The sequence below is a fragment of the Macrotis lagotis genome, chromosome 1, assembly GCF_037893015.1.
Source record: "Macrotis lagotis isolate mMagLag1 chromosome 1, bilby.v1.9.chrom.fasta, whole genome shotgun sequence".
NCBI lineage: Eukaryota > Metazoa > Chordata > Mammalia > Peramelemorphia > Peramelidae > Macrotis > Macrotis lagotis.
The window spans coordinates 540,003,352-540,027,663 of NC_133658.1; the positions used below are offsets into that span (position 1 = coordinate 540,003,352).

General features: G+C 37.0%; 2 protein-coding genes across 7 annotated transcripts in view; one reads left to right on the forward strand and one right to left on the reverse strand.

The window, feature by feature from the left end:
• The first annotated feature begins 300 nt into the window (after window positions 1-300).
• KLHL34 (kelch like family member 34) lies at window positions 301-5,701 on the forward strand. The gene has a single exon (XM_074214263.1). The coding sequence runs from the start codon at window positions 1,058-1,060 to the stop codon at window positions 2,999-3,001; it is 1,944 nt and encodes a 647-aa protein (XP_074070364.1). The 5' UTR covers window positions 301-1,057; the 3' UTR covers window positions 3,002-5,701.
• Window positions 3,252-24,312, reverse strand: part of CNKSR2 (connector enhancer of kinase suppressor of Ras 2) — a 338,317-nt gene continuing 317,256 nt past the window's right edge. For 5 of the 6 annotated variants that reach the window (XM_074214261.1, XM_074214260.1, XM_074214259.1 and 2 more), the window contains 2 exons: window positions 10,161-10,357; window positions 3,252-6,666 (listed from right to left, as the gene is read on the reverse strand). In XM_074214261.1, coding sequence (XP_074070362.1) covers window positions 6,451-6,666; window positions 10,161-10,357 — 413 coding nt within the window. In that variant the 3' untranslated portion in view covers window positions 3,252-6,450. Of the gene's footprint in view, window positions 6,667-10,160; window positions 10,358-17,353; window positions 18,491-24,312 lie in introns of those variants that run through there. The other variant, XM_074214262.1, reaches the window with a different exon arrangement.

Here is a 24,312-nt window from a genome sequence, read left to right on the forward strand (position 1 = left end):
GAAAGGGTCAACCTCGTGATTTCCAGTTAGGTCATTCAAAGTCGAAGGTTTCAGCTCTCCCAAATCTCGGTCCTTGATTTCCAATCCAAAAATGTTAGACCAGGAGGAGGAGCGAGAGGGGCGAGGACCAGCCGGTTGGTGGGGAAGGAAAGGATTGTGTCTGTGCTCTATTCCTGTATCTATGAGCTACGTTGATATTATGTCCAGCCCCGGGCCAGGCCTGCCAGGCAAGGCCAATTATACCAGTGACTAAACGTATTGACTTGCCTGACCTCCTGCTCTAATCCCGTCGGGTCTGACTTAATCCCTCACGCGGAGCAGGGGTAAAAGATCACCCCGCATCCCCAACCCCAGGAGCCAGTTGTCCCCGGCCCTGGTGCTGTATGTGTGTGAATGCATGTGAGCGTGTGTACTAAGCAGAGACCTTCTGAACCTGGACCCTCTGCAGGTGGGTCTGGCTGAGAGGGACTAGGGGGCGACCGGCGGGGAGAGCCCTCCACTTCCACATCCTAGTCAAAAATCTCCACGGCGTCTGCACATCTGTAGTTGCTTTTGCCTCTGCCTGTCAGAGTTCGAAGACCTCCGTCTGATTAGGGGCTAGGGGCAGCCGGGGGACACAGCAGTTCCTTTCATTCAGGTGATGGTGCGGCGCCACAGGTGTCCTTGGTGGGCCGTCTGGGACTTTCTCCCAAAGGCTGCCTTCTTGAAAAGCTTCTCTGCCCCAGCAGCCCTCCTAGCTTTCGAAGCTGGAACCGCTCCAAGTCTGGTGGATTCCACCTTCTTATCTCTGGTGCGCAGTCTGAGCTATGGGAAGATTTTCCTAGCCAGGGTATGGCTCACCTGTGTTAGGAGAGGAGGAGGGTGGCAACTTTCCGAATTAGATGAAAGATGAAAGCTATCCGGGCTTTGGAGGGCGCTTGCCAACTCTGGTAATCGATAGTGAAGCCCGCTCCTCGGGGGACTCGGACCTGAACTAGTTTGTTTGCGCGAGATGCATTTGGGGTCTTGCTCTGGGTTTATCCGGTCTCCCAGCCTGCTCCCCTTTGCATGATGCACCATGAGTTATTTTCTGTCCTACTGCAAGGCTCACGGAGGCGCCATCCTCACCCACTACCAGGCCCTGCGCGACGAGGGCTTTCTGTGCGACGTGAAGCTGGAGGCTGAGGGCAGCGAGTTCCCTGCTCACCGCTCCCTCCTGGCGTGCTCCAGCGACTACTTTAAAGCTCTATTCAAGAGCTACACGCAGGAGTCTCGGGCCCCCGTTATCCACCTGCAGGTGCCCTCGGCCACCGGCCTTCAGCGCCTCCTGGACTTCATCTACACGGCCTGGCTGCCCCTGTCTGTGGACACGCTGGAAGACACCCTGGAAGCCGCCAGCTACCTGCAGGTGAGCGAGGCCGTGGGTCTGTGCAGCCGCTACCTGGTGCGCCACCTGGGCCCGGAGAACTGTTGCTTCGCGGCCAACCTGGCCGCCCGCTTTGGTCTGGCCGACGCTCTGTCAGCGGCCGAAGCCTTCATCGGACGCCACTTGCGAGAGCTGCTGGACAGGGGCCCCGAGGCGGCGGGTCTTCTGGAGCTCAACCCGGGCTCGCTCAAGGCGGTGCTGGGCTCCCCAGACGTGCCGTACGTGGCCGAGGCCCGGCTACTGAGCCTGGCCCTGAGCTGGCTGCTGCAGGACCCCGCGGCCGAGCGCCTTCCGCACTGCTCCGGGCTTCTGGAACGCGTCCGCTTCGGCCTGGTGCCCCCCGAGGTGCTCCGTCGGGTCTACTCGGGCTCGGGGCTCAGTCTCCCCGCCCGAGTGAAGGGTCTCATCATTCAAGCTATCAACTACCACACGGCCGCCTCCCGCCAACCCCTCCTGCAGAGTGAGCAGACGAGCTGCAGGAGTCCCCAAACCCGCATCTTACTGGTCGGGGGGCGCCGGGCCAAAGCAGCGCTGACTCCAAGCGCCGAAGATGCTCAGATCCCCAGGGGAGCGGAGAGAGGCGACGCTGGCGGAGCTGCAGAGCCACAGGCCGAAGAGGAGGCGCCGGAGGAAGTGGATGAGTGGGAGCTGACCCAAGACGTGGTCTCCTTCGACGTGTACAACCACCGCTGGCGCAGGCTCACGAGGCTGCCCACCCCGTTGCAGGGGCACTGCGTGTGCACTCTGGGCAACTTCCTTTACGTCTTGGGAGGGGAGAGTCCCGCAGACGGCTCTGCTTCTCTTGCTCCGGCCGCCCCAATGGACGCCACGGCTCAAGTGCACCGCTATGATGCGCAATTCCACGTGTGGGCTCCTGTGCCTGCCATGAAAAAGGCCCGGGCCCACTTCTGGTGCGGAGTTGTGGGCCACAACCTCTTAGCCGTTGGTGGTGTGGGGGCAGGCGGGGCCGCCCTGGCTTCTGTGGAGGTATACGACCTGGTCCGAGACCGCTGGACAGAGAGCAAGGAATTACAGCAGCCAGTGTATGGTCACGCCGGAGCCATAGGGGCCTGTGGCACCGTGTACATATCTGGAGGCAAGCTGGGAGGGAGGCCGGAGGATGGAGGCTCGGAACGGGGCGGCAGCAGCCGGGACGTGTACGCCCTCAGTCCGCAGGACAGGGCGTGGAGTAAGAGGGCCCCGATGAGCATCGCCCGCTTTGGGCATCAGATGGCTACGTTGCGCGGCGCCGTCTTTGCTTTTCTGGGGCGCTATGAGCTCTTCTCGGAGATTGAGCGCTATGATCCGAGCGCAGATCAGTGGACTAGGTTGCGGCCCCTGCTCTATGACCGCTTCTGCTATGGGCTTGCCGTGGTGGAGGAGACTGCCCTTCTCCTAGGTGGCTTAAAGTGGCAAGATTCCAGGCAAGTGCCCACCCGCAATGTGGTGGGCTACGATTTGGACCTCGACTGCTGGGAGGATATTGGTTGTGACATGCCCCAGGCTTGGAGTGGCCTGAAGTGCGCCGTGTTGCAACTATCAGAAGAGGAAGAAGAAGAAAGGGTGGAAAAGATAAAGAAAGCAGAAACAGGCTGAAGTGCTCCTTTCATTTCAGGATTCACTTATGACAAGCAGTTATGAAAAATGGGTATTCCTGACTAACACTGTCCCAGAAAAGATAGTCTCTCTCTTCCAATGTATCTTTAAAACCTTATGAGATTGAAGAGATTGAAGGTTATGGAAAAGCAGATAGAATGAAGTACTGAACTGAAGACTGTTTCAGCAGAACATTAAAATAGTCCCAGAAGTTTTCCCCCTTCACTTCCTACTCCCCCCCCCCCCCAAGTTGAGAGAATAAGAATAAAGGAAAAGACAGAGAAGAGGAAAGATATGATTTAGCTTCAGCAGTCAGATTTCTTGGAAGGATATACCTGGGTTTTATAAATTTTGGAGTAGTTATCCTTTATATTGTAAAAACTATCATTCAAAATTGAATTTTACAAGATATTAAATGAAATTTATCTTTGTGCCAAAACTAAAGAAACAAAACAAAAATTAAAGTCACTCAAGTTTTGGAAAATGTTAACAATAATAGACTCCAGTAGAGGATGATATTATTTTAGTAAAGAGTTGAGTGAAACTAAATGGCATAAAATTGCTGGAAGGATAACGATGATTTTTCCTTATCATAGCTATAATTGTGGTTATGCCCTATTTAATCTCTTATGTAAATAATGAACTGAGAATCAAAGTCTTAGGGAAAGTAAATTTTGTGGCATGGCCTTTAGGTAAGGAGTTTTGTTTTCTAAAATTTTCTGTCATGGTTTGGATATACTTTTAGTATCACAAAAGTGATTAGTGTTCTAAATGAAGAGGGTTAAGATGGAGGTCTAACAGTAAAGTATTCTCTGTATCCATCTTCTTTAAGGGAAAGCTTCCCATATATTCCCATGTGGACTTATCTTTTTGTAAATAACTTTTCCCTTCTTTAATACCCCTTCCTCCCATCCTGGGGGGGGGGGGTTACATAACAGAATAGACAGTAAGGTGAAGGTTTATTTTTGTGCAAAATGAACTGGGAAAACCAGTTTTTAAGGTCTCAGAGAGAATATTTGTTTAAACCAAACAGGCTTGGGTCACCCATAGCATAACATTTAGAAAACTTAATATGGCAGAATGACTCCATGACTACGTTACAGGGGTCTGAAATGTGGAAAAGTTTCATATGAATAAATGAAGTGCTTTCTAGGTATTCTTTTAAAAGCTGCATTTGTTCTGATTTCACTCTACAGTGTTTTCTCTTTTCTTCCAGTCTTCCTGTTAATATAATACCTGCAGTAGGTGATCAATAAATGTTTGCAGAAATGAATACAGTTAACCAAGCATTTGAAATGCTATTAAAGAAGGCGTCACAAAAAGTGGTGCAAATGTATGCTTTCATGCCACTACTCTTGAGTGTTTTAATGTATAAAGATTTAATATTTTACTTGCTAACCAAAGTTTAGCCCAAAAAACTGTTGCATAGCAACAGATCTAGACCTTTCCTTTAATTGCCTGGTGGCCACATAATATCACCTGTTCTATGTGATTATTCATCCACTGCTGTCAAATATTTCTGTTGGATATATTTATATGTTTTTGGTCCATTAAACAACAACAGGCCTTTAAATGCTTGTTAGAAGAACACACTTCATTTCAGGACAAGCATTTTTAAAAACTAAATGTACAAATCCACAAATTTAATGTGTCAGTGTCTGTGACAGTACTCATGCAGTAAGTAAATGTTGTTGGCTCTGTGTGTGTGTGTGTGTGTGTGTATGTGTATATATGTGTGTGTGTATGTGTGTGTGTTTTTGTGCTCATGGCACGCATGTTTTACAAACATTTTTAAAATGACAAAAATAATACACTGGATCTCAAATCCTATCCCATATGAACAGTAAGGAAGTGATTCCTCATCCATTTTGATTACATTTAGAAGTACTGAAAATGGGCTGCAGAAAGGCCACTTTCCCTGTACAATTGTGCAAAGTCTGCAAAACAATAGCAATTCAAATGTAATTTTTAAAGCAAACAAAAGAAGGCTCCCCTGTGTAGCTTTCACTTCCTCTTCCACAGTGAGGATAATCACTGGAAAGTATCTGAGCTCTTCAGGATTAAAGTACATTCACTGAGCTGAACAGGCTACAGTAATAAAGCTGATTAAAAGTAAGTCTCAAGATAGACAGTCAAGGGGAGGAGGGTGACCCCTCCTCTGAAAATATCAAATTGTGACTTTTAAATTATGCAGCCAGACACTGAGAAGCAGCACAATCATCATCATGCTGAGATCACGTTCAAAAACAAGCTAATAATTATAAATATATGAAGAGGAGTTTCCCACATACACACTCCATTTTATAGAGCAGTTCAAGAATATAAGAAAAATATCCATTGATTTCTCACACATATAACTCACTAAAACATTTCTGAATAGACAGTACCTTTTTTACCCCACACAGAGTACATTTAATTTTTTTCCTCAATATTTCCCCAATTTTTAAAACATCAAAACTTTATCAGTTATTTTTGCTTCCTTGTTTCTAAATATAATTACTTAGTTTAATTCATAGATGAGGAAAACAAGTAAGCTAACTGTGAAATTCATTTATTGAATTTATACTTGGTGACTTTTTTTTTGAATTGCAATTCCAAAATATGAGGTTGGTGTTATTTTTGCAGCTGCCTTATTGGGTGAGTTAAATCTATTTAAAAAAAATCAATTCTCAAATTCCTATACATTCTCACAACATCCCATTACTAGAAAAATAAAGAAAGATTTAAATCAAGAAAAAATAAAGCAGCTATCTCTTTGATTTTGGTCTTTTTTTTTTTACAAAAAAAACTTACAAAGTTTTCCCCTGATATACCATTTAGTATTCCCGTAGATTTGCAATAATAACATTTTCATTATTTAGATTTCAAAAGTTAATTAACTATTAAGACATGGATATCTGATACCTGAACTTTTCTTATAGAAATGATTTTCTATTCTGCTTAACTCTCTTTTGTACTAACCTACATTTCACAAAAATAAAACTACAGCATTAAACTTTGTGCAGTGTTTAAGAAAATTCTTAGCACATTTTAATAAATATAAAAGATTTATGTTCTTTCCCACAAGTTGTCTGCATCTGAAAAAAATGTGATTCAGTTCTAAAGTTTTGTTTCATATAAAATTAACGTAAAGGGACAGTAAAGGTCCAATAGTAAACCATCTTCAGTATTTACTACTTGAGGTCTTTCTGTCTCCACAGCTATTTGCAAAAATTAATTTTAAATTATTAAAGACAGTTTATTTTGCACAAGGTAAACACAAGCCGAGCACTGGTCGCATATAAAATATACAAATGTTCATTAAAGACCATGATATCATGAGGTTTACTTTATGTAGTTCAGCAACATTAAAATATAATTTACCAAGTTTCCCACACATGAATATAAAAACTACCTTATGCACTTGTTCAAAGGACAGGAAGGTGCCAGATGGTGTGGAGACAAGACTCTTAGACATGCGTTTCAATGTATGAATGGGTATGCACTAGAGAGGATATAAGTACATCTACTTCAGAAGGAACATTTAATGGGTCATTTGGGGTACTTTTTTGACAGATATCCAAGAAGAGGTCAAGGTACATCTCTTTCCACTCTTGAAAGTCTTTAGATGTCAAATCTGGATTGTCTAAAACTTTATCTATAATGGCTACTTCTCCTTCTCTAGCCTGAAAAAGAAACAGTATAATTATTATTATATTTCATTGAAAACTTTTGGTTAACAATTCAAATTCTTCTATTATCTACATTCTGATAATTAAATAGTTTCCTTTCTCACATTTATATTTCTGATATGCTTCCCATTACATTCTTTTTTTTTTTTTTTGCAAGGCAGTGGGGTTAAGTGGGTTGCTCAAGGCCACACAGCTAGGTGTGTGTCTGAGGCTGGATTTGAACTCAGGTACTCCTGATTCCAGGCCTGGTGCTCTGTCCACTGCACCACCTAGCCGCCCTATGATCCTTTCTTAATCCTAGGCACAAAAATAAGTCACACCTGTATTACCCTCTCCTAAACTTATTGTTAATATAATAAATTCTACTCTTTTACTGGTCTCCTGCCACCCAGTTAGCCTATCTTCTAGGTTATTTCCACTAAGCATGTTAGTAATTTCCCCCAGAGGGGAATTGGCTAAAACCTTGAACAAAAGCAACCCCCCTAACCCCCATTTCCCATTATCAACAAATTCTTCTAAAACCTTTTATTTACTACTTCTTATTATCATGATTTCTGCAATCCATACTTCTGCAACCTACTACTACTCACCCACATTTACAGGGTCAGAAGAATTTGGTCTATTTCTTTCTTTCTGGTGCCATTTCTAAACCTTTTCTCTATTTCTACCCCCTTAAAAATCCTTTCTATTTTGAGGTCCATACAATTGATTTATTACACTTTCCATCTTTGTTGTTATCATCCAACAATCTTGACTTCTTGAGCTATCTAGTCAGCTTTATCAATGACTTTAGTACTTGGCTCAGATTTCTCTATCTCTCTTCTCTCTTACCATTTTCATTTAGATGATCATATCCTGACTTGTCTCATTACTACTTCCTTCACCCCATATTAGCTATATGCCATTTAACTTCACCCTCTATAAATATTGTTCTATATTGAAAATCATGAATTTATAAATACTACTCTGTAACCAAAATTCATGGATCTTAGTATTTTCATTCTTACTGACAAATTTCATTGGCTCCCTATTTCCTCCTGGATCAAATATAATATCCTCTGTTTGGCTTAACCCTTCATAATCCAGCCTCTTCTTTTCCATTCTTCTTATACTTTACTCCTTTCCATGTATTTTGCAATCCTGTGACTCTGACTCCCTTTCCTGTTTCTTGTACGCAGATATTCCATCTTCCAACTCTTGAGTATTTTCAGTGTCTGCCACCATGCCTGATATGTTCTCCTCCTCATCTCTGCCTCCTAGCTTCCTTTGAGTTTCAGCCAAATTTCTACCTTCTTCAGGGTTTTCCCAGCCCTCTGTAATCTGAGACTTCCTTCAATTTAAGCATACATGCTTTATTTCAATGAGGAGCTAGAAGTGGTTATGTATTTAAGAGTTGGGTCAGCATAGTAGATGGGCTGGGTCTGAAGTCAAGAAGACTCACTTTTATGAGTCCAAAACTGGTCTTAGACACTTACTGTGTGACCCTGGGAAAATCACTTAACCCTGCTTGGCTCCATTTCCTCATCTGTAAAATGAACTGGAGAAGAAAATAGCATACTACTCCAATATTTTTGCCAAGAAAGTCCCTTGAACAGTATATGCTAACAGTCCACAGGATCACAAAGAGTGAGACTATTGAACAACAACAACACAAGCTGCTAAGTGGTGCTAGAGATGTTATAAAATGAAAATTTACCTTATATTTATATTTAAAAATATAAAATTTACCTAATAACAATTTACTTTTTTTTACCCCTCAGAATTACTTTTCAGTACCATTTACTCTTTAACTTTTAATCATTTGACTCATTATATTCTCCATAATAACTGATTTCTTCTCTTCCCAAACTCTCAAGTATGTTTAATTATGTCTGACTCATTGTGGCCCCAATTGGGGCTTTTTTGGCAAAAATATTGGATTGGTTTGTCATTCCTTCTCCAGTTCATTTTTATAGATAAGGAAACTGAGTGAAATCTGAGGCCAGATATGAATACAAAGATGAGTCTTCCTGACTTCCATTGACATTCTATCCATTGTGTCCACCTAGCTGTCCCCAAGCTCTCAAACATCTATTCATTCCTTTTGATTATGGTAGATGACAACTTTTTATTTCTTTAAAATTGAAGTCATCTAACACTCCAGGTATTAAAATCCAGTATCTCTGTTTTTTTTTGGTTTCTTTCTTTGTATCAGAGAAGTATTCCTGTTGCTCAGTAAAGCAATTTTTTTTAAGTTTTTGCAAGGCAAATGTGTTTAAGTGGCTTGCCCAAGACCACACAGCTAGATAATTATTAAGTGTCTGAGGCCAGATTTGAACTCAGGTACTACTGACTCCAGGGCCAGTGCTCTATCCACTGTACCACCTAGCTGTCCCAAAGCAAATTTTTATGTTTGCTTTTTATCCCTCATTATTTTTTTTTTTTAGGTTTTTTTGAAAGGCAAATGGGGTTAAGTGGCTTGCCCAAGGCCACATAGCTAGGTAATTATTAAGTGTCTGAGACCAGATTTGAACTCAGGTACTCCTGACTCCAGGGCACATGCTTTATCCACTGTGCCACCTAGCCGCCCCTCCCTCATTACTTTCCATCTACCCTCCTAATTTGATTGCCTGCCTCTCAATCCCTTATAACATTGCTAGATTCATATGTTCTATGTTTAGATCTGATTATATCATTTTCTTCCTTAAAATAAATCTTCACAATTAGTTTGTTTGACATTCAAGACCCTCCCATTTTAATTCTACTCTTTACCTTATGTCTTCCTTCCTTTCAAATAGTCTATACTCCAGCAAAACTGGTCTTTGTCCCCCAAACACAAGCTCTGCATTTTGAACCTTGTGCTTTTGATCATTCTGCCCTCATATGGCAGCAAAGTGGTTCAGTCAATTGAGCACTGAACCTGGAGTCAGACTTGGGCCTCAGTCTCATAACAGCTGTGTAACCTTGGGCAAGTCACTCGTCTGCCACAGTTTTCTCCCCTGAAAATAAGGATACCATTAATACTTACCTCTCTGAATTGTTGTGAGGATCCAATGAAATAATATTTGTAAAGCATTTTGCAAACCTTGAAATACTTTATAAAGGTAACTATTTTTATTCTTATCTTTAAGCAACTCACTCTGAAAATTATAACACGTAGAATATTTATCTTGGGAAATTAAAATTAGACAAAGAAGACTCTGTATTTTCTGCAAATTTTTATATTATTTCCTGTTTCTCACCTACAGCTAAGTCATAAAGGATTTGACAACTATCTGAGTTCTTAATGAAAAGTTAGAATCACATTTTCTCCTCCCAATATAATGACAGGACCATGTTTTTCTTTTCCTATTCTTTCACACTGATTTCCCATGCCTCCAAAACATTGTCAAAGTCAAAAAATTGAAAATATGCTATTCTGAATTTCTATAACATGCTAGAGCAATTCATTTCTAGTTCAAGAAGGAACTTTTGAAATGGGATTTTTCTCCTCTGCTTGTACATCCTACCTTTAAAGTGCTTTTTAGAATTCGCAGCCTATGCAGTTTTTCATTCACTATTGGATCACTACACCTTTTTATGAAAGATTTCTTGTATTCCAGCTTGGTTGAAATTCGGTGCTCCCCCAGAGGTGACAAACTGGCTCTCTCCAATGCTTTGTATAAATCTTGCAATGAGTCTGCTAGACTTTCTTCTCCTATTTCATCTGCAATGTCCAAAAAAGAAAATGAAGAAAATATTAGCTGCTATTTAACAAATTAAACTAAACCAAAGTCTACTTCAGTCTTTGTTTACTTTTATAATTAAAATGGATCATTTCTGTCTAAATCTGAAAACTAGAATAATAAACTAATTGGAAAACATGTTAATACCATTCACAAAACTGTAAATGGCTGGATAAATGGGATAAAGAATATTTTAGGAAAAGTTTCATTACCAGGAGGGAAATGTCCTGACTGATCAAATATTCTGATGAGTATCATAAATTTAGATCTGAACTTCAGAGGTTATCTTGTCTCACTCTTTCTATTTAAAAGATAAGGGAATTAAGGCCCAGCAATCTTAACTGACTCCTTAATCTCTTAGAGAGTCACTAGTAGAATTGGGACCTTGTTCTGCCTTTCAAGAGAGGGTTTTGATTTATATAAACTTGTTGACAATTTTTAAAGATTTCAAGTGCAAAAATAATGCATAAATCAATCATTTTTGATGATTCAAAATGCACTTCATCATTCATAGTGCTTTGAGTCAATATTATGAAGATAAATTATTATTATAATGAGATTAGATGTGCTGGTTAATACAAGTTTCTGATTAAAGAATGTCTTTCTCTAGAATTCATAGCAGCTAGTGTTGATACTTGTGAAAGTATCTTTGACTTGTCAAAAATTTTCCAAGAGTACAGCAAGCAAATTATAGAATATCACATTCTATAGTAAGTGGTAAAATTACCATAAAATATAATAGTGTATAAACATGCCATATCTTCAAATTAAAAGGAAAAATGGAACTTAAATTAGAATGCTAACAGAAAGTTTTTATAAAGATAATAGTGAATAGATTCTTTTTTCTTTCTTACTTTCCTCCTCTCTCTTCCCCTTCCTCCCTCCCTTCCTTCCATCTTTCCTGTCATACCTGTATTGCTTTTTAGAGTTAGATAAAGTCTCTCAACCTATTTTTCATTTTCCTCTTTTCACTGAGATATACTATAATTCTAAGGTACTTTTATCTATTATAAGTAACATACACACACATATACACATACACCCCTTTGGTCTAGGAATAGAGAGTTCTATATGAGACAATATCAAGTTTTAAAAAACTTCTTATCATTACTGTCACTCTGGAGAATAATAAGAAATTTGGTCTGTGAAAGTAGAATTCAGTGCTTTCTGTGTTCTTTTAAAATCTGGATTTTTGTGCCTAATGCGGCTGGCAATTTATTTATTGTCTAGTGATAGCACTTGTGATTGGTTCACATAGCTTTCAAAAAGTTCCATAACTGTTCCAGTATTTGTTTGAATTTGACATGCAATAGTAGATTTTAATGTGAGAAGTCCTAAGAATGAAGAGTAGGAGAAAGTAACAAATATCCTAGATGCCAAACCACTGTATTATCAAAATCATCTTTATATTATCTTCACTTAAAAGGATGGATCTATTTCAAAATTAAAGAAGAGCTTCATATGAATTTCAAATTCAACTATTATTCTGAGGCAGTATGTTCCAACAAGTGTGATTTTAGTCAAGCAGACCTATCATCTCTCCATTAGGAAATTACTTGAGGTTACCAGCATTTTGCATTAGCATCACTGAAACAAATCTTATTTCCTGACATTTATTAATCACCCAATGGGCATGATTGCACAATGAATCAAGGGGCTGCCTTTGAAGCAGAAAGACTGGGTGCAAATCTTATGTGACCATTGGATAGGTCTCTTAATATTTCAGTGCCCCCAGGCAACTCTCAGATTAGTTAGAGATGAGTTCCTGATCTGCACTGGTAGGAGTTTCTTGCATTGATGGAATCACAGGTCTGCACCTGAAAGAAAATAAAATAAATGTAAGGGGACTCCATCGGGGAAGTTTCTCATAGAATATGGACAAACTCCATGGTAGTGATGGTGGTAGAGGAGGGGGGCAGTATTCTCATAAAAATGATGGAGATCATTTTGTTTCAGCCCTTTTCCTGTATAAACACCCACTATGTGCTTAATGTTTCTACAAGTGAATATTTACTTTTTAGATACTGGGCTAGGCTAAATTCCCATCCCTAATTACAGATGTTCCTTTACAGATCTCTATTTCTTTTAATCCTTTCTAATCTCAATGTTTTTTAATGCCATGAAATGGGATGAGTGAATGGGATGCCCTGAAAGGTAGGAAGCCTCATATACTAAGAAGAAGGTAGTGATTTGACTGCAGATAATAGTTTGGAAGGAATGCACAGTCATAAGGTAGGTAAGAAAATAAGAGTGGAGTTCTAGAAGCTGGGATAAATTTAAAGAATAACAACTAAGGTGATAGGGTAGAGAAGAAGTATGATACCATTTCATAAAATCATAGTCCAGCCAAGGACCCTAAAACTATTGAGTCATTCCAGATTCTTGCCTTTAGGCAAGAGCTAAAGCTTAGCAAACTGGGCAAATAAAATATCATGCTAGATTTTTTAGAGTCAGACATAGGAGAGAGATTCACCAGATGTGAATTATAGTAGTTAAGACATAGGGTAGCATGCTCTATTATTAACTTTTCAACTCTAGAAAAGAGGTGAAGGGGAGAATGATTCAGATTATAGTTTTAGAATTTAAAGAAGGCTGGAGTATTTTAGTGGTATAATTTTTTATTTCCTTATGGTTCTGATTTATATTACCTAACATTGTCAATGAGACTCTATGTTGTCTAAAAACATTTTACTCTAGATTTCTTTTCCCATTCTCTAAATAACAGAGATTATCAAGACTGATTCTGCATTTTACAAATTATTAATGTAATTTTACATGTATTAAGTAATTCTGTTACACTGATAACTAAATTATGTCTTTTTCTTTTAAAAACTGGACAAGAGCATCAGTCAATGAGGAATTTTGACAGCTGTCTGTGAATAAGCTTTTCTCATTAGTATATTTAAACAGGGCATCTCAATAGACAGGACATGAACAGACTTTAGAATGTGGTAATAGCACAGTACAAACCTTACCTATCAATGATTATTAATGTCCCCAGATCCAACACCATACACACACACACACACACACACACACACACACACACACACACACACACACAATACAACAAGAAACAGAGTACTGGAACGGAGCAAGCAGGATGGATTATATTACCAGGCCATAAACAAAATGCAACCCACTAACCAGCCTTCTGGACTAAAATAGATTTCTCTTATATTTCAAAGAGAATTCAAAGTCACAATAGGAGCTTACTTTTTTGCATTCAACAACTAAAACACAACACAAAACTCAACATTCAAAACAGAACAGACCTTTATTTTCCATTATTTTAAATTAGTTCCTTTGCCCTTTGCTGGATGGATAGCAGTTAAGCCAAGTTCTGCAAATGTTGTAACAACCCTGGAACTTCTTTTTTTTTTCCTCTTCCTCTTTTTCTTCTTCTCATTTTTCCTCTTCTGGCTTCTTTCTCTTAAAAAATCCTTTCTTTTCTTTCTTCTCTTAAACCCATTAGTTGGTGCTTGGGCTTGCTTAGAGCTGATAAAACAACCTGATGAGCTCTACTTTCGTGAGGACTCAGATTCTAAATGGGCCATATCAGTTAGAATAATACTGGCTCAGAATCTAACTCTTAAGACACATAACAAGGATTTTTAAGGAACTGGTAAATTGTAAGCAAGTATATTTGAATCATAACTATGATATCTCAGGTATTCATTAATGAAATAATGCATTTTCCCATTTCTCACTTTTTTCCCTAATTATCTAAGCACCAAGTGGAAAGGATTATTCTTGTTTATGTTTTTTTTTAAAGTGCAACCCTGAACAGTGGCAAGTTAAGGTTTTTGTTTTGTTTTGAAAAGAGGACAGATAAAGTTTCCTTCCTCCTATAAAATTTCTAGTAATGACAATAGGTCTTATAATTAAGTCACTGATTATTTGTTTGCTGTGTAAGGGAAATTCAGTTCTCATGACAAACTGTAGCAGGTGCTAGGAAACACTATCATTTGTTATTTCATTTACATTCCATTTATTCTGCTAATCTAAGAATGTGATGAGCTAGCAGAAGTTTCTTTTGTTGGGTCCTAAAGTTTGAAAATGTTTTCATGATTGCAAGTAGCAAAGAAAAGCTTATGGGAAAAGTTAGTTAAATTTAAAATAAAAGGAAATTCTAAGCAGTAGATTGGAATTTTAGCAAATGACTTATTGATAAGGTGACACATTTCTCAAAAAGGAAGAGATCTTTCATTGGTACTCTTTCTTGTACGATAAAGTGCAAACTAGGCAATGATGGTATTCTCTCTGTCTTTGTAACTTCTGTTTCTTTGTCCTCATGTGGGAAGAATGAGTCATGCAACAGTTTATGAAGTTTGTCTGATTATTCAATTGTGTCTTTTTCATTCTGATTAGTTGTAGCAGCATTTGTTTAACTTTGGTAAAATGAGAGAGAAAATCAAAACCTAAGTTTCCATCGGAATTTCTCCCTTCCATGAAAATTCTAGGTAAAAAATATGCCATGAGAATCCACATTAAAATTTCTAAAGAAAAGTGCTCTCTGCAGGTGGGGTCAAATTTGAAGCCAAAGGAAAAAATGACTGGTTGTCTTTTGGAAGGGAGGAGCTGATTTAGGAAGAAATATGAAAAATCAAGACAACTAAAATCTGGTCACTTTCTGTGAATCCTTTGGCAAAAAATAAAATATGATTTAAAAAATCCATTGAATTTCAAAACAATGATCAATACATTAATGTTCATTTATGAGGAGGAGATGATATTCATTTGAGGAAGAAGACAGTGTTTATTAAAAAAATTGCTTATGCATCTGTAGAAACAATTATTTTTCCAGAAAATAAGCTATGTTATAAGGCTTCATGTCTCAGGGCTGCACATAGCAGCCTTAGTCATCAAGCAAATTTGGGAGGCCTTCATCCTTATTTAAACAGCAGGTTTTTTAAGTCTCCCAGGTTTGTTATCTCTTTCTATTAATGGTATGAGGAATACTTGTCCTTTTCTTTCACAAAAGACAAGACACTTTTGCAGGAATGTCACAAGTAAATTGGATGTTGATATCAGCTTACTGATGTCATTCTGTGTAAAAGTCTTTTGACATGGTGACATCAGCCTTAAAGAAGGAGATTTTCCTGCATTTCAATAAAAGGTAATAGAAAGTTTTTATAATAATAGGTTTGGAGTTAGAAGAAACCTGTGAAATCTTTTAGTTGTTATCTAATTTTATAGATGTATAGACTGAGGTCCATCCATGTTAAGGAACTCATCCAAGGGCATGCACAAGTAATAAATAACAGAACCAGGATTTAAACAGAGTCAGATTCTTTGACAGTCAATCCAAAACAATCTTTTTCTATGTGAGCTGAGAACACATTGGGTTTTACTTAAGTTTTTGAAATCATTATTTAATATTTAAATTAATCATGAATTATTTATTCAAACTTCTTATGTAGTTAAATGATTAATAACTATAGAATACAAATATAAGCAAAAATGGACAAAGTAGTATAGAGTAATGGAAAGACTACTGGCATTAGAAAGCCTCTATTAACATGGCCTAATGTTAATACAGAGGCAGCATTGTAGATCTTCCTGTTAAACTAGGAGCCAGAGGATTTGACTTTGAATACTAGCTTTTGCACTTACTACCTGTGGAATTTGGTGCAAATTACTGACCACCAAAGCTTCCATTTTCTTACTTGTAAAATGAAGAGGTTGGACTAAGTGACTCCTTATAAGTTGAGTTTTAGCTTTGTCATGAACCATATGACCTTGGGCAAGTCATTGGATAAAAATCTTTCTAAGAAACAGTTTCCTTATCTGTAAAATGAGAAAGTTGACTTTTTATTGGTCTCTGTTATTTATTATTTGTGCATGCCCTACAATAAGTTCCTTAACATATATGGGCTTCAATTTACACATCTGTACAATTAGATAACTGGACTCTAAAATTGCCTGCCGGACTAATTCTACGATCCTTAGATATCTCCTTTACTGCGGTAAAGAATGCCTCAATAGTTTTAACCTGTTGCCATATAGTCAATATGTAAGTCTCTTTTGGTCACAGGCAAAGGATAGTAAATGTATCATTAACTGATGATTGTTCTTAATGTCAATTAAATATAGTTTAAGATTCTTGCCCATGCATCTAGTGCCTTATCCCATTTCTTGCACATAGTAGGCACTTCAATAGATTTTAAAAAATTGAATGACTGAAGAAAGGAAGGGATATTGGAACCCTAATTTAGTTTTAAAGCAACTTCATTACTTCCTGTTAATGGAGTCTAATGAAAATCATATAATGTATTCATTAAGCTTTCAGCTACTTAGAATAGTTTTAATATTGAATCTTTTAGATTTCCAAATCTCTGTTGCTGGAGAATTTACTTATTTCCCCAAATTCACAGACAAAAACAATGGATTTTCCATTGGATTCTTCCTCACCAGGAATCAAAAGACTGGAATTTGGGGAAATTTGATCAGTTGTTAACATCAGCTCTTAGGAAGAGTATCTATGAAAGAACATTGTTTTGCAAATAAGTGGCAATGGTTATATTTAGAAATTAATATGGAGACTCAACTCCTTAATTAGGAAAAACTATCCAAATCATGAAGTTTTGTGTGTGGTTAAAGTGTGGAGATCATTTCAAGTCAATCACATTGCTACTAAATACCAATAAAAAGGCATTTTGATGAATTTCCACATCAATAGCCATCATACTCCAAAAAATTTTTAAGAAATATATTAAAATCAGCAATAGTTAGAAGGCAGGCTGATGTGATTTCATTTAGAACACAGATTTCGTCTGTGAGAAATAAGGATATTTTCCTTCTCTTTAGGAAAGGAATTACCAACAACTATATTTGACATACTATTAAATTATCTAAAATGATTAGATACCAATGGGTCATACATTTTTATTTTTATATAATATATATTTTTACAGATATTAACATTATTCAATACCACACACTGCGGTGACAGGAAGAAAAAAACATTTCAAAATACAATTTTAAATTATCTGTCCTTAACACAGTATGAAATATCCAGTAATTAGCATTGGAACTATTTTGGAATATCTATATTTGAACTAAATAAAAGGAATTTCAAATCCACTACACAAAGAAAGAGAGAGAGAGGCTAATATTGAGCCACAGGGTGCCCAGCACATAATAGTAAACAATAACATCTGAAGCGAGCTTGAATGACATCCAGACAAAATACTGGTCTGAAAAACAAAATTATAGCCCTAAGGAGTCCAAGTGTTTTATAGATAACACTTTATATTTGCCCTATGAGGCAACAACACTTCTAAACAAGTCCCCCCAAATAAGGAGCAACTGGAGATTTTATCTGAGGGAATCTAATAATGCCCAGCATGTGGAATCTTCTTCATCACTGTCATCTAAGTTAGTTTCTGTTACATCAGAATATGCATGATAAAATATTAGACATAGTAAGTCTTAGAACAGGCTGTTTATACCTTGCCATGGTAGATGACACTTAAATTAGGATGATACAACAAATCAACTTTTAAAAATTTTTTAAAAATGCAAAACACACTTATACAGGATTTTATTCCTTTACTTTTCCTGACAGAGGATAGTGAAGAGTCCACAAAAAAGCCAGGATTTTATGGTTACCAAAGCTGATCCCTCTTTATTTCCTCGATGTCAGAAGAATACAATAGAAGTGTCACCAATCAAGAACCCTTGCCTGTTACAACCCTCTTCCCCTTCTGTCTCCCATAGAGAGGGCAGCTTTTCAGTTACTGTTTTCCATCTTGCTTGGCTTTGATTTTTTTGCCTAAGTCCCAGTGTAGAAAGGATGTATTCTTCATAAGATTGCTCTGCCCCTTTAAAATCCCTTTCTGGAGGCCCCAAATGTAGACATTGGGTAGTCTAAACTGATAAAAGTCTGTTTTCTGTTAGAAACATCAAAGAAGGACTTATTAAGTTTTCGGAATGGAGGCCATTAAGTTGCTTGCAAGCAGTTGAAGTTGAGTCTGCGCCGTGTCAACTCTCTCCGATCTAAATTCTCTAAACTTTAGCTTATCAATCTGTGAGTCCATTGGATTCAGTGCCAAGAGAAGTGGATCCGATTTGGCATGGAGAGGTTCTATCAACTCTCGCAGTGTATTAGCCTAATATGATAAAGCAGTGATACAATATGATGAAAGACCTGCGAGTGCTATCATTTCTATATCATATTAGTATTGTATTAGAAACAGAGTCATGCAATATTGATAAAAGAGAAAATAGCAAAATTTGGCAAGACTTGTATATGGTTTTTAGCACCATCAATTCTTCCCTGTCTGCATGCAAGTCTACTTATGCCTAAAAAAGACACTGTTTCCTTTAAAGTGTCTATCTTGGGTATACAAAAAAGTAACCCAAAGCAGGTAAATCTTTTCACAATCTTGATTTGATTTTTAAAATCCATTTTTAAAAAAATATAGCTTCTTTTATAAGAAACAATCTAAATGACCAATCATAATAATCTTATAAAACTGCCTTTCTTTCCTCTATTATGCCTGAGATACATCAGTTCAACAATGATAGGAAAAAGTTATTTGGCTCATTTTGGTATCCAATTATCTATGGAATATCATTCTTAGTAACCTACTCTCTTAGTTCCTAATCTAAGAGGTAATAGAAAACTTGGCCAATGAGAAGTTCCTTCATTTGATTCTCCCAGCAAAGTCATGCACTTTGATAGAAAAAGTGATAGATCCAAGTTTTGAAGAAAGTCCAGCAGTAATAGAGGAAGAATAACTGAATGTGATTTCATATTTGATCAGAAATCACATTAGCTGGGGCATAGTGCCCCAAGGGTATCTTTACCTGGGAAACAGAGACTATAGAATTGAATGATTTAAGGATCAGGAACCATTTTTGTTAGAATATACTGTGGGTCCTTCTTACCTATACTAATATGGCTTTTGAGAACTACAACTTCTGACTAAGGATTGATTTAAATTGTAGCATTTTGTAATACCTATTATGTTACTTGATGAAATAGAGTACTAAAGGCTTGGAAAGGAGAAACTATTAGTGAGAACAGCAGAACATATAAATTTAAAAAACAAATGGAAAGCTTTTTTCCAACTTTTTTGAGAAGTGGGGAAAGAAATATTTCTTACAGTACCAGGGGACTAGAAAATGGGAGGAAGCATAGTCCAGAAATCAGTTAATCTTTCTTTTTGTTTGGAAAAAAGGGTGTTTAGTTGAATATGAAATGCCAATTTCATTTTTTTTCAGAATAAAGAAGGTCAATAATATTTAATTTAGATAAACAGAAAAAATATATTTCATTTATTTAGGTGATATGAAATATAAAAACATGACTGTTCTTTAACAAATATTTACATAGTCCTGTACCAGTTAAAGAAAATATCAGAAGTCTAATTCCAAAAGGAACTCATGTAGTAGACAGCATTTTGGATTTTTAGTCAGAAAGTCCCAGGTTCAAATTCAGTCTTACTAGCTTTGAGATCCTTGGCAAATCACTTACTCTCTGAGATTCAGCTTCCTTATCTTTTTTAAAAGGGGATAAGATAGCACCTACCTTTAACATTTTTTTCCAGGTTCAGGTGAGATAATATATGTAAAGTACTTCATAGACTAATAATGCCAGTCATAATTATTCATATAGTTCAGCTAATTCCAAGTATAAACAGTTTCTAATTTAGATACAGGTATGTCCAAAAAATTTGTAAGTCAGTTTATTGGAACTTAGCATTCAATTTTGCATAGAAACAATGTCATAATTCGTGATTAGTTTTCCTGAATCCCCTCTGAAAGTTAGTTTAAAGGGTAAATATTTTTGAAATAGATTACCAATAACTTTTATTGAACCTAACTTCAACTTATAATAGTGTTTTACAGAAAACAACAACAGTGTTGTGTATGTTTGCAAGTCAACATGTAATTTGTTAAGGGACTGAATTAAAACATATTTGTGAATGATTCCATGTCATAAAATGCAACATTGCATCTTTATATATTGTAGTGAAAATGCAATATAACTTTGTCTTCAGTAGTGATATCTTAAAATGTCATGTCAACTACCTGAAAATATATTTATATCCTGTATGTGTGAGTATCCTAAGGTCTCTGTTGGATCTTTCACTCTATTTCAACTTGGGTATATATATATATATATATATATATATATATTATATATATACATATTATATATATGGATATATATATCCATATATATATATCCATCTTTCTTCTCTTTCTCTTTTAAGCTTTCTCTTTCAAATTCCCATCTTTCTCTTTTTATTCCTCCATCCTAGTTATTCTGAACAGTCTAGATGATATATAATATACTTTTAAAATTTTCTGTAGTATTTTTGGGGGATGTATATTCCTTGATGTTAACTACGAGAAGGGTAAGGTGAACATTCTCTTCAAAAGCCAAGTTACATATTTAAAAGCAGTTTGAGGGAATGGGTAGAATGCTGGCTTGCAGTCTACAAGAGTTGGATTAAGGTCTTGCCTCTCACAATGATTAGCTGTATGACTGGTTGAAAGAATTCCAAGCAATGAATCATCATGTAAGTACCAGTAAAAAGATTATTAGATATGCAAACAGCTTCATAATAAAGACTTCATCCATAATGGTAGCTGTTAGGAATATCTACTGATCCCTAGGGGGCAAAAATACTTTTGAGTCTTATAGGAAAAACCTAGGGGGAGGTGCTTAGAAAAACCTTTTCATTCAAATTTATGAGATGGAAGATAGAAAGGCAGCAATTATAAATCAGAAACACCAGTCAGAGTATGGGACTAAATGCTAAAGAAATGAAGGACACAAATAGACTTGATCTTATCTCTTAAAAGAAATGGCGGGGGGAATACATAGAAAAAAAAAAGAAAAGATTTCTGCAGGTGCTTGGCAAGAGGGAGCCACTACCTCTATTAACCCCATCATTCTTAGAGAGATTGTTCAGGTTCAATATAAGTGAGGGGAGGGCAAAGGAAAATAAATCCAGGTGTGTGCTGGATCCAACTTGTACAGTTGAGAGAACCCAGTTTGAGTACTTATATCTCAGAAATACATAATAGCTACAAATTAGGGCTTGATTTTTTGTTTTGTTGACTTTCTGAACTTCTGAAAGTGTTCATAGTAATGCAGATTCAATTTAAAAGTGTTTGTATACAATTCCATCCTATCTCCTCCAGAATGATTGTTAAACATTTATCAGCACATCTTTTTTATTGCTCTATAAACATTACTTGAACTCAGCCAGAGTGCAGAAGGTTCAGGGAATGAAAGCATCACTAGACTGGAGACCTGGTGAATGTAGGATAAAAATAATAATTTAAAGTAAACTAGTCTAGGTGGTACAGTAGATAAGAGTGCCAGATTTGAAGCCAGAAAGACTCATCTTGCTGAATTCAAATCTGGCCTCAGACACTTCCTAATTGTGTGACCCTGGGTAAGTCACTTAACTCTGTCTCAGTTTTTCACCTATAAAATGAACTGGAGAAAGAAATAGCAAACTCCTCTAATATCTCTGCCAAGAAAACTCCAAAAGCAGTCACAGAGAATTGGACACAATTGAAACAACTCAACAACAATTTCTATATTGCTTTAAGTTTTGCAAAGTGCTTTATATCCATTACTTCCTTTGAGTTCATAAAGCACTTGCCTGTAACCCACTGTCAGTCTCTTTCCCTTTCATGGAGAGGGGGTGGGGATGCATAGATAATGAACAATTGTCATTGAAAAGAAATGATATTTATATAAACATTATGTACCAGACTAAGTGCTTTACAATTATTATCATTTCATTTGATTCTCATGACTGCCTTAGGAAATAGACACTATTATTACCCTCATTTTACAGATGAAGAAATTGAGGCAAATAGAACCTAAGTAATTTGCCCAGTTGCACAGTTATTAAGTGTCTATGGCCAGATCTTAGATCTTCCTGACTTCAATTCCTTTGTGCTACATGGAGTCACCTATCTGCTTTTATAGGCAATAGAAAGATTAAACTTTTCCATTAAAAAAAGTAATTTATGAGATTCATTTGATAGGAAATTTCCTTTATGAATTTGTAATTTAATATTTTCATCCCTGCTAAGACAATAGTGTTGTCTAAAACCTCCCTATTAGATTTAAATAATACATGTTTTGGGAAGGGTATAGTTCAGTGAGTAGAGTACTCGATCTTGAGTTCAAATCTGCCCTCAGATACTTATTAGCTGTGTGACCCTGGGCAAATCACTTAACCCCGTTTGCCTCAGTTTCCTTATCTGTAAAATAAGTTGGAGAAGGAAATGATCAGTTACTCTAGTATATTTGCCAAGAAAACCCTGAAAGGGGTCATGAAGAGTCAGACAGGACTGAAATGACTGGACAACAAGAAGAAATAAAATTGGTATAAAGTTTTAGGTTAAGCTTTCTCTTTCAGATTCCAGTCTTTCTCTTTTTATTCCTCCATCCCAGTCATTCTGAGCAGTCTAGATGACATATAATATACTTTTTTTTAAGGTTTTTTCCAAGGCAAATGGGGTTAAGTGGCTTGTCCAAGGCCACACAGCTAGGTAATTATTAAGTGTCTGAGACCGGATTTGAACCTAGATACTCCTGACTCCAGGGCCGGTGCTTTACATATAATATGCTTTTAAAAGTTTTTCCTCACATTGCATTCTAGCTAAACTGAGACAAATTAAAAAAACAAAAACAAAAGCCTGTATTCATATTATAAAGTGGTTCACCTAAAGCAATCTTGAAATTAAGGGATTGCTAGAAACTTCTAGTAAGGGTAGACAAGGTCTTTTATATTTTAAAGGTACAGTAGTAATTAATGATCATGCAAGGATTCTGCTGCTCCTTTAAAGAAAATACTTAAGCTTGACTAATTTTTATTAAGTTTAGGTTGCCATTACAAATCCCAGCATGCTCATTTACAAGAGAAAATAGAAAACCATCTCAGACATATATCACTCATTTTAGAAAGATTTAGATAACTAAGCATAGAAATTCTAGTCATATTAAGAAAATTAAAAAAATGAATTTCTGTGTTCTTTAGAGTAAGTCTAATGTATTCCGATAGAACTTTTAAATATCAAAATCAGCTTCTAGAAATCAAACAACTTTAGTACATACTAAATCTGTCATCATTATGTCCAAAAAGTGATGCAGCTTGTTTAAGAACTAAATCTGTTGACAAAAAAGCCATTTATTTGTATTTATAGGCCTACATGTCTCTGCACTCATAAACACACACACACATACTTATGTGAAATATATACATAAACATACACATACCATACATATAAATGTACACATATCTATATCTATATATACATATATGCATGCAAAAAGACATTTGTTAAAATGTAATTTTTCTTGGAATATTTCTTTCTTTCTTTTTTTCAGTGGAACTCTTGATTTTTTCCCCTTCTTTTACTTTTATTTAAGGCAATGGGGTTAAGTGACTTGCCCAGGGTCACACAGCTAGGCAATTATTAATGTCTGAGGCTAGATTTAAACTCATGTCCTCCTGACTCCAGGGCCATTACTCTATCCACTGCGCCACCTAGCTGCTCCTTAGATTTGGTTTTAATTTTAAAAGGCTCTTCTAAGATATTGTTTCCAATTAATTGGGCCACCATTTATCTTGGTATATACAGAAGCAGCATGGTATAGTGACAAGATTAATATATAGAGAGATAGAAGTCTTTGTGACTTTGGGCACTACATGACCTCTCTGAATCTTAGTGTCATTAATAAAATAGGGCAATGTTTCTTGTGCCACTGCCCCTCCCCCCCAGTATTGCTGTGTGAGGAATCAATGATTAATTTAGTATATACAGAATGCACTGTAACCATAAAACAGTATCACAAGAATGAATTATTCTTTCTATTTACTTCCTATGACCTTGGGTAAGTACTTAATCTGTCTGGGCTAGTTTTTGCATCTGTAAAAACCAGGGCTTGCAC

Bases quoted from the DNA above. Each gene is read 5' to 3' on its own strand.
- KLHL34 (XM_074214263.1), top strand. From the start codon at position 1,058: ATGAGTTATTTTCTGTCCTACTGCAAGGCTCACGGAGGCGCCATCCTC.